The sequence below is a fragment of the Nicotiana attenuata genome, chromosome 10, assembly GCF_001879085.1.
Source record: "Nicotiana attenuata strain UT chromosome 10, NIATTr2, whole genome shotgun sequence".
Classification (NCBI taxonomy): Eukaryota; Viridiplantae; Streptophyta; class Magnoliopsida; order Solanales; family Solanaceae; genus Nicotiana; species Nicotiana attenuata.
Window position 1 is genome coordinate 41878811 of NC_031998.1, and position 11134 is coordinate 41889944.

The following is an 11134-nucleotide window of genomic DNA, read 5'->3' on the forward strand; positions in this document are numbered from 1 at the left end:
TGTCATACTCGAATAGTTACCCCCCCTACCCCCCCCCCCCCCCCCCCCCCCAAAACCCCAACCCACTTTTGCTTTTTCTTTCTATTTGTCTCTTAGATAGGCATTTGTTCTTATGAGTTCAATGCGTTATTTCTGAGCTCCAAGTATTCATGCACTAGATTTATTTTTCTTTACTATGTTCGCATTATTCTCACGGCTGCATTTGTCGCATGGCTGCTCTATCAAAAGTAGAGTACTTCTAGTATTTTTCTTTTTGTGTTGTACTATTTCCAAGTTTGAGATCAATCATGTGACTAACTAAAAAAATTAGTGCACCTGATGTGCATGGAAGAAATATGCAAAGACGAACAAAAGCTTCTTAATAATGGAGGAAGTTTAAAATACACAAAAAACCAGTGTAATAAATGATACACAAAAAGATAGGAAAATATGTGATAAATGATTCAAAAGGACTGCCCGCCACGTGCTAATGCCCATTTTTCAGAATTGCCCTACCAGATTTCCCAGAGTGATCGTTCTTGCTTTTTATTTGAAGAGATTCTTCTAGAACCTGTGGTTGCAGGTGGAAAGCTCAACATCGTGATCTGGAAATTTGGTCTTGTTTTACTGTGACCGTCCCTGGATTGCTTTAGCGTTGAATCATTAATAGTTTTGCGGTTTGGGTGTGTGTGTGTGCAGCGAAGCGTTTAAGTAATTCTAAAGGTCGGGTTATGTTTTCTTTTTAGCTTCTCGGCATTTGTTTCCCACCTCAATTTGAACTTCCAAAAGAGGAGCAGTTAGCCTTATGCCGCTTATATTTGGTTTAGTGTTAACACATTTTGAAAGATGGATTCGCTTTGTACTTTGAGGCAGTAAATATTCAAACCTGAGTGGAGCAGCAAATCCTTCCTGTTGCATTCACTTGGCTGGCATCAATTGGATTTCTTTCTATTATTAGTTTTCTTTTCCACTCTATCGTGACAAGAAGGAAAGTGATGTTATAGGCATGCAATGATTCTTATGTTGTTTCTTTCCAGAATGACTTGCTTCAGCTATTTCAACCCTTCGGCGTCATCACCAAACTTGTAATGCTTAGGGCAAAAAATCAGGTGCTTTTTTTCTACATTTATTTTGAATGGCAGAATGATTCGAGTAAGTTGATGTTTCTTAAATTAATTATATCTTATGGAATACAGGCTCTCTTGCAAATGCAAGACATTCCATCTGCTGTAAATGCATTACAGTTCTATTCAAATGTTCAACCCAGCATCAGGTATCTTTTGAGACAAAACTTGTATTTCCAATTGGAGAGCTGTATGTGAAGCTTTTCATATTACTGTGTTTGCTAAGCTTTCAAGAGACTAGACTTTGCTACATCTTTTTGTTTGCCTTGATTGGTGGCTCATTTTGCGTGTCCAACAGGGGGAGAAATGTTTATGTACAATTCTCATCTCATCAAGAACTGACAACCATGGATCAGAACTCCCAAGGGCGAGGAGACGAGGTCGGTGATTTTTTTTTATAAGAGGTGGCCATGTTGCAGCACTTATGCTGAACTCAGTATTAATGGTGTTCCTGGGTGACATACTCACAAACATCCAACCTGCAGACTAGAAAAAATTTCACGTATAATTTGTTGTTTGCTTTTAGCCCGACATGCTTTATAGATGTGCTGGATGGTTGAAAGAGTTATTTCTATTGATTACTTGTTATACAGGACCACTAATAAGGAGTACACAGTTCACTTCCAATTCCTTATTAGTTGTTAGTAACTATGTGAAGCGCATAGGGTGATAAATGACTTCACTCGTCATAAAAAGGAACCTTCCGAGTTGTGTGTATATATGTATTCAAATGACTAGACTAATGCTATCTCAAATTCGTAATGAGTAGTTGAGCATGTCACTATAACTAGTGTGTAAACATATTATGGAGATGTCAAGAGAAAATTTGAGATTTCACTGATCCCACTGGATGGAGAAGACGAATTAACCGTTAAGCCGCTTGTCTGTCAGGTTATGCCGGGTTCCTATGGTGTTAAAGGTGTAAGAGCTTAACTGATTTCTCTCTTTCACAATTTCTGACACTAATTGGAGGTGCTGAAAAGGTATGAACTTTTAGGGGAATAGAAAGGCCAGTAGAATGGAAACAAGGATGATTGCTAGTACAACAACAACAATCCCAGTATAATCCTATAAGTGAGGTCTGGGGAGGGTAGTGTGTATGCAGATCTTAACCCTACCTGGAAGGTAGAGAGGCTGTTTCCGATAGACCCTCAGCTCAAGAAATAAGGATGATTGCAAGTCCATATTGAAATTGACTTGTGGATTTGTGTTAACTTGTTTGCCAGAAACCGATCTTTTTCATTGAAAGACAAGAGTCCATGTTTTGGAAAGATTGTAAGTTTCATTGTCCAGGAAACTCTGCTCTTCTCTATACCTTGAGAGAGAAAACAGGTCACTGAAGGGTAGCTCCTCCTTTGACTGAGAATTAAAGCGAGTGACTAACCTGCCTTAGCCACCAGTTTTTGTATCTCCCCAAGATCCTTTACAGTCTTTATGTACTTTGACTGTCATAAAGCATAGAGAACCAACATTAGTACTCATGTCAGTTTGTAGTCGATGAGCGCTTAAGAGGCCCTCCCTGTACGTAATTCTTTACTAAAGGCAAAGATGGTTTTTTTTTTTTTGGGGGGGGGGGGGGGGGATTTGTGCTTTAAATAACTTAGCGCCATATCACGAGGAAATAAGATACCGGGCTATAATGTAGAAGTCAATATTTATTTACTTAGCCATGTATTTTCTTGCTTTTTTTCATGCTTTCTGGTCTGTGTCTTTAAACCTTTTTTCTGCTTTGCTAAGATGAAATATTGCTTTTATAGTTTCTCTGTTTCGTCATCTATTCCTCTCTATTCATTCTCTTCTCTCTCTTCTGTCTCTATGCTGCTCTGCTGTTCGGCTCTCTGGACTCTCAGCCTAATCGAATTCTCTTAGTTACGATACATCACGTGCTATATCCTATAACTGTGGAAGTGCTGCATCAAGTGTTTTCACCTCATGGAATTGTTGAAAAGATCGTGACATTTCAGAAGTCGGCTGGTCAGCACCTTCAAGTTTTCTCTCTCTTTCTCTCTGTATATATATATATATATGTGTGTGTGTGTGTGTGTGTGTGTTCTAACTTCTTGTTTTGTTTTTCATTCCGGAGTTGAATACTGGATAGAATTTATGGAATTTGATCATGGAAGGAAGTCTCTGCCACTTCTTTGTTGTGTTATACGACTCTAATCTTGGATGTAACTCATTTGCTTTTTGCTTCAACTGTTTCGTGGAGCATATGTGAAATCCTAGTTATGAGACTTGCATTCTTTTTTCCATATCTGCATAATCTTTTATTGCTACTGATATTTGCTATGAACTTTGTAGGTTTTCAAGCTTTGATTCAGTACCAACTACCCCAGAATGCTGTTTCTGCTAGGAACTCTCTCCAGGTATGCTTTGTGTTACATAAAGTTGTCTTGTCCTGAGAGGATTATTTTGTGCTGCTTTATTTATCTTAGATGGTGAAGCTTAGTGCTTACAATTTTTTTAATAGGGGCGTAATATATATGATGGTTGCTGTCAGCTTGATGTACAATTCTCAAAGTAAGGTTTTAAATCCTTTTTAAATTTGCTGCTTTTGTGTTTGCATGGACATAATTGCATCTTTTCTCTTATATACTATGATGGGTATGTTTACCATGGCTTATTTTGTGATTCAGCCTAGATGAATTGCAAGTGAACTACAATAATGAACGCTCGAGGTAACTTGTTCATTGCTTTCTCTCTTTCCCTCTTATACATCTCGAAAATAGTTTTTATTCTTCAGTTTGTGGGGAAAATATTCATGTATTGCATTATCTATATGTGCAGGGACTTCACCAACCCAAATCTACCATCAGAACAGAAGGGCAAATCTCCTCAAGTAGTTTCCATTGTTTATTTTTCTTACTTTTTAGCAGGAATAAGAGTTTTCCAATATGGATTATGTTCAAGCTTTGTCATTGTGTAACAACAGGGATATGGAGATGCAGGAGGCATGTACTCCTTGCAAGGTTCCGGGCCTCGTGGAGGTGCTTAAGTTAACACTATTTTATTATGTTTATTGTGAAATTTTCTGATCTAGATATTCCTAACTGTTTTCTCCCTTTGTTTTTGTCCAGTTGGATTTCCTCAGGTGTGCATCTGACTCATCAAGTTTGAAGTATTTTAACATCTCTTGGTTATCTGCCTCTCTGCTGTCAGATCAGGCAGTTGAGTGTGAAATGGATGCTTTCTGTCTCTGCGTTTGTTTTTCTTGCCACTACATCATCTCTGTTTTTGCTATCAGTATTAGCTACTAAATGCAGCGGATTAGGATATTTGTATCTTTATTTTATCTTCAATTTTATTACTACATGGAAATTTTGAATGATCAATGCTGGTGAAGCTGTAGTTGCTGCTTCGCATGCTACATTAGCCACATCTTTTCCCGATGCTGTCTTGCTCGCTTTCTCATGTTTACACATAAATCTCCATATCGTTCTAAGTTGGTTTTTGCAATTATTGGAGTAGATGGGAAATGCTGCAACAATTGCAGCTGCCTTTCCTGGTGGTTTGCCTCCTGGCATAAGCGGGACAAATGACAGGTGTACTGTTATTGTATCTAATTTAAATCCAGATGTAAGATTCTCTCTTTTATTATTACCATGTTAGCCCTTTTATTTCCTCTTTTTATTCTTTTTCTGTTTTAATTAAATCCTAAGGTTTGTGGCTCCTCATCTTGATGTTTTTCTTCTGGTTGCTTTTCCCTTACAGAGAATAGACGAGGACAAGCTTTTTAATCTGTTCTCCATTTATGGAAACATCGTCAGAATTAAGCTCCTACGGAATAAACCAGATCATGCTCTGGTTCAGATGGGTGATGGTTTCCAGGCAGAGCTAGTTGTGCACTTCTTGAAGGTCTGAATGGTGATATCTGTATTTCCTTTTTTGGATTTTTGTTTGTTCTGCCTCATTGTGTTGTCAGCAACCTTGCTGCTGCCATATAACCTTCACACACAATTTTAAAATGGAAATAAGATACTAAAATCTAATTCAAGTATAAACTTAGCACCAACCTGCTGCCGCATAAGCTTTACTCAGAGTTTTAAAATGGAAACAAGATAAAATCTTATGTCAAATTAGCGTAGAAGACTGGTTTCTCTTAACAAATAAACCCATCATACTGAGCATGTTTCTACCTACCCAAAAAAAAAAAAAAATAGATGACTGGTGGCTCTTTGTTACTTGTGTTTCTCAATTTTTGTACTGAGGATGTTCCAGATTAATAAAAAATTAATTTACTTCAGTTGGTTGCCCTTTGTATGTCATGTTCATCTACTTTTTGTTTATAGGGATGTTCCTCTTCTGATCAATAAAATTATTTACTTCATCAATCAAACTTAAACATTTGCTGACTCCAAAAAGTAACTACCAATACAACTATACTTTTAAACCATGCATCTGATTACTGTATACTACCTCGTTTCTTATCAGATAAAATTTATAGTTTCTTAACAACCTGCAGTCCTTTTTTTCCTAGCTTGACTTTTAATGCGTGATATCCCTTGTATTCCCACAGGTGGCAGAGCCGGGACTTTCACCGGAGGGGGAGGGGGTCAAAATATAAAGAAGTAAACCCATGAAGAAGCCAAGGGTAGTCAATGTATAGTATACATATTAAAAAAAAAAACCTAGATACACAGTGTAATTTTCCGACCCCTTGAATACATATGGCTCGGCTTCCCACTAAGCATAGATTCTGAATTTCAGTGAGTTCAGATGGCATGAGTTTACACCCAGTAAAAGATGGTTAGTAGATTTATAGTAGTTGAGCAAGTTTGTTCTGTGCTTATTTTCAAATGCCTCTGATATATAGATCTTTCAACATATGATCTATTAATGCACCAAGTTTACCTTGTACCAAAGTCCATGCATATCTTTTGCTTCATTCAAGCATCTATCTATTTGCATTGTTGTTAATTTCTTATGGGATTTTGGATATAGGGTGCCATGTTATTTGGCACGCGGTTGGAAGTCAACTATTCAAAGCACCCAAATATTATCACTGGACCAGATACACATGACTACTCAAACTCAAATCTCAATCGTTTTAACCGGAATGCTGTCAAAAACTACCGGTATTGTTGCTCCCCTACCAAAATGATCCACCTGTCAAGCCTGCCCCAGGACGTGACGGAGGAAGAGATCGTGGCCCACATGGAGGAGCATGGTACCATTGTCGGTACAAAGCTTTTTGAAATGAATGGGAAGAAGCAGGCTCTTGTTCTTTTTGAAAATGAGGAGCAGGCAACTGAAGCATTGGTGTGCAAACATGCTACATCGCTTGGCGGCTCGATCATTCGGATTTCCTTTTCTCAGTTACAGAACATCTGAGATGCCTTCCTTGATGCAAATATTAAAGAATACTATGGTATTGTAGACTCAATATTGACAATTGAACACTGGCTTTAACTGTGGTTATAACTTCAGTTTCTTCTAATATTCTTCCTTTCCTCATCCATTATTGTACTTCTCTTTTCTTTGAGCTCAGGGTATATTGGGGAGATTGAAGAGTTTTGTACTAATAGGGTAGTCAAAATTCTGTAATAGAGGTGTTTTCTTCCTTCATTGCACATTACTTGCTGTCCATCTTCAATTCTTCTTCTATTTCTGATTAACTGAATTTTTCCTTTGGTCTTCCTATTCATCTTCCTCTATTGCTGAGTTCTTCTATTTTTTTTTTTTTTTTTTTTTTTTTTTGTGTGTATGTGTGATTAAACATTTGTCTCGGCTCTCTTGTATCATTTAAGTACAATTATCTTGAAGATACGTTTGTTGCACATAATTTTCCTTCAGTCTAATTTACATGTCTTCACATCATAGGTTATGTCATTCTACTTATTCCTTACCAATAATAATAAAAAACCTTTGATACCTACTAGTTGTGTCTCTCTCTACATTTTACATTTACATGGAAATTGTCTCTTAAGGCTATTTAACATCTGGATCAAAGGCGAGGGTTACAAGTAAGAGTCAGAGACCCCATTTCCTGATATATTATAGGTTGCTATTTCGGCAAGAGCTAGGTAGCAGCAAACTAACTATTAGCTCAGAATGTCTAAGTAATTCTAGTCGAAAGTAGTGAGTTCAGTTGATCTGGTTCAACGTGCTCTAGTCGATCCGATGGCGTTCCATGCATTAAGTATTCAAGTTTCTGAAATTTGGGGTCAAGAATCAAGCTTTAGATGCATGTCTAAACTCTAATGTAGAAAGAAACTCATTTGAAGATTCTTGGGTTTGACAAGAGAAGTCGAACGTGCATTTGAATATTGTGTAGTCGTCCACCTCTTTAGAAAAATGGATTTAACTTTGACAAGGATTCGACGTGGTCTACACGGATTTGTTAAATAATTGCAAAGAAATTCAGAATAGGAGATAAAGGAAAAAAATTATGTGATGATATATTGAGCATGAAGTTTAAAAAGGAAAGAAAAACTTTTGAAATTTTTGTGACTATAACCGTAAGAGTAAAATAAAAAATTTAGAATTAAATTAATATTAAATATATAAATGTATCATTATTTTTTCGACTGATTACAAAATAAAGTGAGATAAATTGGAATAAGGGAGAAATATTTATTTGTTAGATCAACTTCATTTTATTACCGTTTCGTTTCAATTTGACAAGCTTTAAATCTACGCCGATCTGGCAGTGTCACTCCCAACTATAATAACTACCAGGTAATCCCTAGGGTTTTTCAAAGCCAAACAAATCCCACATTTCCAAAATGTCATTTGATTCAACGCCGCCGGCGGTGGAGAAGCTCACCCTAAACGCCGCCACCGTAGATGAAGCCAAATTCTCCCAACGCGTCCCGATCCGTTCAATCATCGGCCGTCCTGACGGCGGAGCTGGACTCGCCGGAAATGTGGTCAAAATCGGCGGCTGGGTAAAAACAGGCCGAGAACAAGGCAAAGGTTCATTCGCGTTCCTCGAAGTGAACGACGGCTCTTGCCCGGCGAATCTCCAAGTAATCGTCGATGCTTCAGTTCACAAGCTCGGTGATTTGGTACTTACTGGTACTTGCGTACACGTTGAAGGTGAATTGAAGGTACCTCCTGAAGGCGCGAAGCAAAAAGTTGAACTTCATGTCCAGAAGGTTCTATCTGTCGGTACTGTTGATGCTGCCAAGTATCCATTGCCGAAAACTAAGTTAACGCTTGAGTTTTTAAGGGATTTTGTTCATCTTCGCCCCCGAACTAACACGGTATTTGTCTAATCTCATTTTTTTATTTTTTCTCCTCTCTTGATGTCCAATAATTTATTTAACAGGTGGATTATCGATTTCTAGGGATCCAGTTAGTGGACTCGGAGTATATTTGTTTATAAGAAAAAGTTTATACTATCAGGTTATCCGGAACATATCTACAGGTATCCTCTATATAAAGTGGAATTTGTAATTTGAAATAAGATAGATTATGTACTAAAACAGGTAAATGTGACATGATAGTGTAAAAATAATTATCGGCCTAGGTTGATATTAGTTGAACTCTTATCTAATTACTTTGTTTATATATGAATATGGTGGTATGCGACAAGCATTGTCCTTCCACTATTCCACTCCAATACATGGATAACTCTGTCTATAAGGTTAGACATATGGAAAGAAATAACCTAGTTTTTAGGTGGATTCGTCTCCCTTGGTTTCCACTCTAATTGTTAGGCCACAGCCTTGGATGCAATTCAGTTCACATATAAAAATGTTTTTGCGTAAAGAAGTGGTTTTGGTTGAACGTTCATGTCCTTCTTGGGTTTAGCACATGAACTTTTCCATTCAAACTGCCCCTTCCAGAATTTATCTCCAAGTGAGGTAGATTGTGGACTGTTCCCATTTTGCCAAACTTTTTGTTCAAACCTTGATTTTGCACTGTCAAAAATTTTCCATTCCACCAGTATCTTTTTGCTGATGGCACTGAATGGTGGATTATTTAGAGTATGTATGTAAATATATTTGATTGTAATCCAGCATTTTTCATTTTCAGATTTCTGCCATTGCAAGAATCCGTAATGCCTTAGCTTATGCCACCCATACATTCTTCCAGAAGAATGGGTTTCTTTATATCCACACTCCAATCGTCACAACAAGTGATTGTGAGGGTGCTGGTGAGATGTTCCAAGTTACTACTTTAATAAACGAAGCTGAAAAATTGGAGAAGGAGCTGAAAGAGAATCCTGCTCCTTCAGAATCTGAGATTAAAGCTGCTGAGCAACTTGTCAAAGAGAAAGGTGAGGCAGTTGCTCAGTTAAAAGCTAATAAGGCGAGCATTGAGAAAAGCGGTGCCAGTATTGTGGACATCAACAAGCAAATCAGTGCTGCAGTTGCTGAGCTGCAAAGAGCTAAAGAGAATCTACTGAAGTTGCAAGAGAGATTTAAACTGGGAGAAAGGTGTAGACTCTCTGCTGGTATTCCCAAAAAGGATGGAAAGGTTGATTACTCCGAGGATTTCTTTGCACGGCAAGCTTTCTTGACTGTGTCTGGCCAACTCCAAGTTGAAACCTATGCCTGTGCACTTTCTAGTGTGTATACTTTTGGACCAACTTTTCGAGCCGAACAGTCCCACACTTCTCGGCATCTTGCGGAGTTCTGGATGGTGGAGCCTGAAATAGCTTTTGCAGATCTCCAGGTATTCATGTAGTTATTGCATCATGATGTTATATAGAATATTTCTGGAGCAAAATGTTTGGACAGTTAATATTTAGCTACCAGAAGTTCCACTGAGACATGGAATAGATTTAAACTCTTGGTACTGGCAATTCTTGTTCATAGTGGTTGAGAGAGTCCTCTTCATGCCACTAGGTCAAGAGTTCGAGGCTGGTAGGCTGCCTTGACAAAAACATAGATTTAAACTCTTGGTCTCTTACATGATTAAATTTTGAGTTCAAATGTTAAATATGAGCTATACATGTATGGCAATGAAGCAGAGGTTATGTCAGATACTACGTGTAACACTCTCATAGAGTTTCTGAAGGGGTTCTTTTGGCTGGATTTCTTTAAGTTATTTCTTTCAATTAATCAAAATTTGTATTCCTTTGGCAGGATGATATGAATTGTGCTGAGGCATATGTGAAGTTTCTGTGTCAGTGGTTACTTGACCATTGCCTTGATGACATGGAATTTATAACTAAGTTTATAGATAAAGATGCTCTGAGTAGACTTAGAATGGTTGCCTCATCGAACTGTTACCGAATAACTTATACAGAAGCCATAGCCATTCTTGAGGTAGCAGCCAAAGTGAAGAAATTTGAAAATAAAGTAGAATGGGGTATTGACTTAGCATCTGAACATGAAAGGTACTCTTTGTCCGCTGTCTACTTGTTGGATCTGCTTTGTGTATTCCTACAGCTATTCTGATCCATGATTTGCCTCGAATTCCATTTGGTGGTCCATAGTTCATTCCCACGTAAACTGCTAAGGAAAAGGAAGATTTTAGATTCTGAAGTCGGACACTGAGAATTAAGACAAATCGAATTTCTCAAATTTTAAATACTTCAGTCCAGTAACCACTTAATATTTTTAGAATGTAAAGTAATAAGCACGGATTCGGTCACTAGATGACCGTATGAAATCAAAAACAATCTACATAATGCTGCACCAAGTCAACCACTAGTCTACTACAGTAATTTCCTGAACAGTACACCTGGTAGCTAGGGAAAACATCATTTAAGAGGCTGGATCATCATTATCTTAGAAAGCCCTATGAACATGAAACAAGCGTTGTTCCNCACCCACACACACACACACACAAATATCTAATCCTTTTTGTTTCTCAAACCTTTTTCTAATAATTTTCGGAAAAATCTTTTTCCTAATGTTGTCCAAATGGTATGGAGTTGCTATTTCTTGATTTCACTAGAATGTTGTACTTGAAGAAATGTAAATTTTTTGGTGCTAAACTGAATCAAGCACTGTTGCCTAACGGAATGAAGCCATGTTTTAGATATAGGGAAAAAGATTGTCTGTCTGACCAGGCTGCATGCCTTAAGCTTTACATGAGAGTTAGTTGGAGCCAAAAGATCAGCTCTGTTTTTTATA

At 37.6% G+C, this 11134-nt stretch overlaps 2 protein-coding genes across 4 annotated transcripts in view; both read left to right on the forward strand.

Annotated features, from left to right (window-relative positions):
• LOC109233380 (polypyrimidine tract-binding protein homolog 3-like) overlaps positions 1 to 6743 on the forward strand; it is an 8611-nt gene extending 1868 nt beyond the window's left edge. For all 3 annotated transcript variants that reach the window (XM_019399232.1, XM_019399233.1, XM_019399234.1), the window contains exons 3-15: positions 1017 to 1088; positions 1176 to 1252; positions 1402 to 1483; positions 2954 to 3077; positions 3405 to 3469; positions 3574 to 3623; positions 3740 to 3781; positions 3891 to 3942; positions 4036 to 4090; positions 4181 to 4194; positions 4572 to 4679; positions 4815 to 4958; positions 6045 to 6743. In XM_019399232.1, coding sequence (XP_019254777.1) covers positions 1017 to 1088; positions 1176 to 1252; positions 1402 to 1483; positions 2954 to 3077; positions 3405 to 3469; positions 3574 to 3623; positions 3740 to 3781; positions 3891 to 3942; positions 4036 to 4090; positions 4181 to 4194; positions 4572 to 4679; positions 4815 to 4958; positions 6045 to 6434 — 1275 coding nt within the window. In that variant the 3' untranslated portion in view covers positions 6435 to 6743. The remainder of the gene's footprint in view (positions 1 to 1016; positions 1089 to 1175; positions 1253 to 1401; positions 1484 to 2953; positions 3078 to 3404; positions 3470 to 3573; positions 3624 to 3739; positions 3782 to 3890; positions 3943 to 4035; positions 4091 to 4180; positions 4195 to 4571; positions 4680 to 4814; positions 4959 to 6044) is intronic.
• LOC109233381 (asparagine--tRNA ligase, cytoplasmic 1-like) overlaps positions 7695 to 11134 on the forward strand; it is a gene marked incomplete in the record, with an annotated part of 4396 nt that continues 956 nt past the window's right edge. Inside the window, 3 exon segments of the mRNA XM_019399235.1 lie at positions 7695 to 8308; positions 9084 to 9725; positions 10139 to 10392. Of these exon segments, the coding sequence (XP_019254780.1) occupies positions 7829 to 8308; positions 9084 to 9725; positions 10139 to 10392 (1376 nt within the window).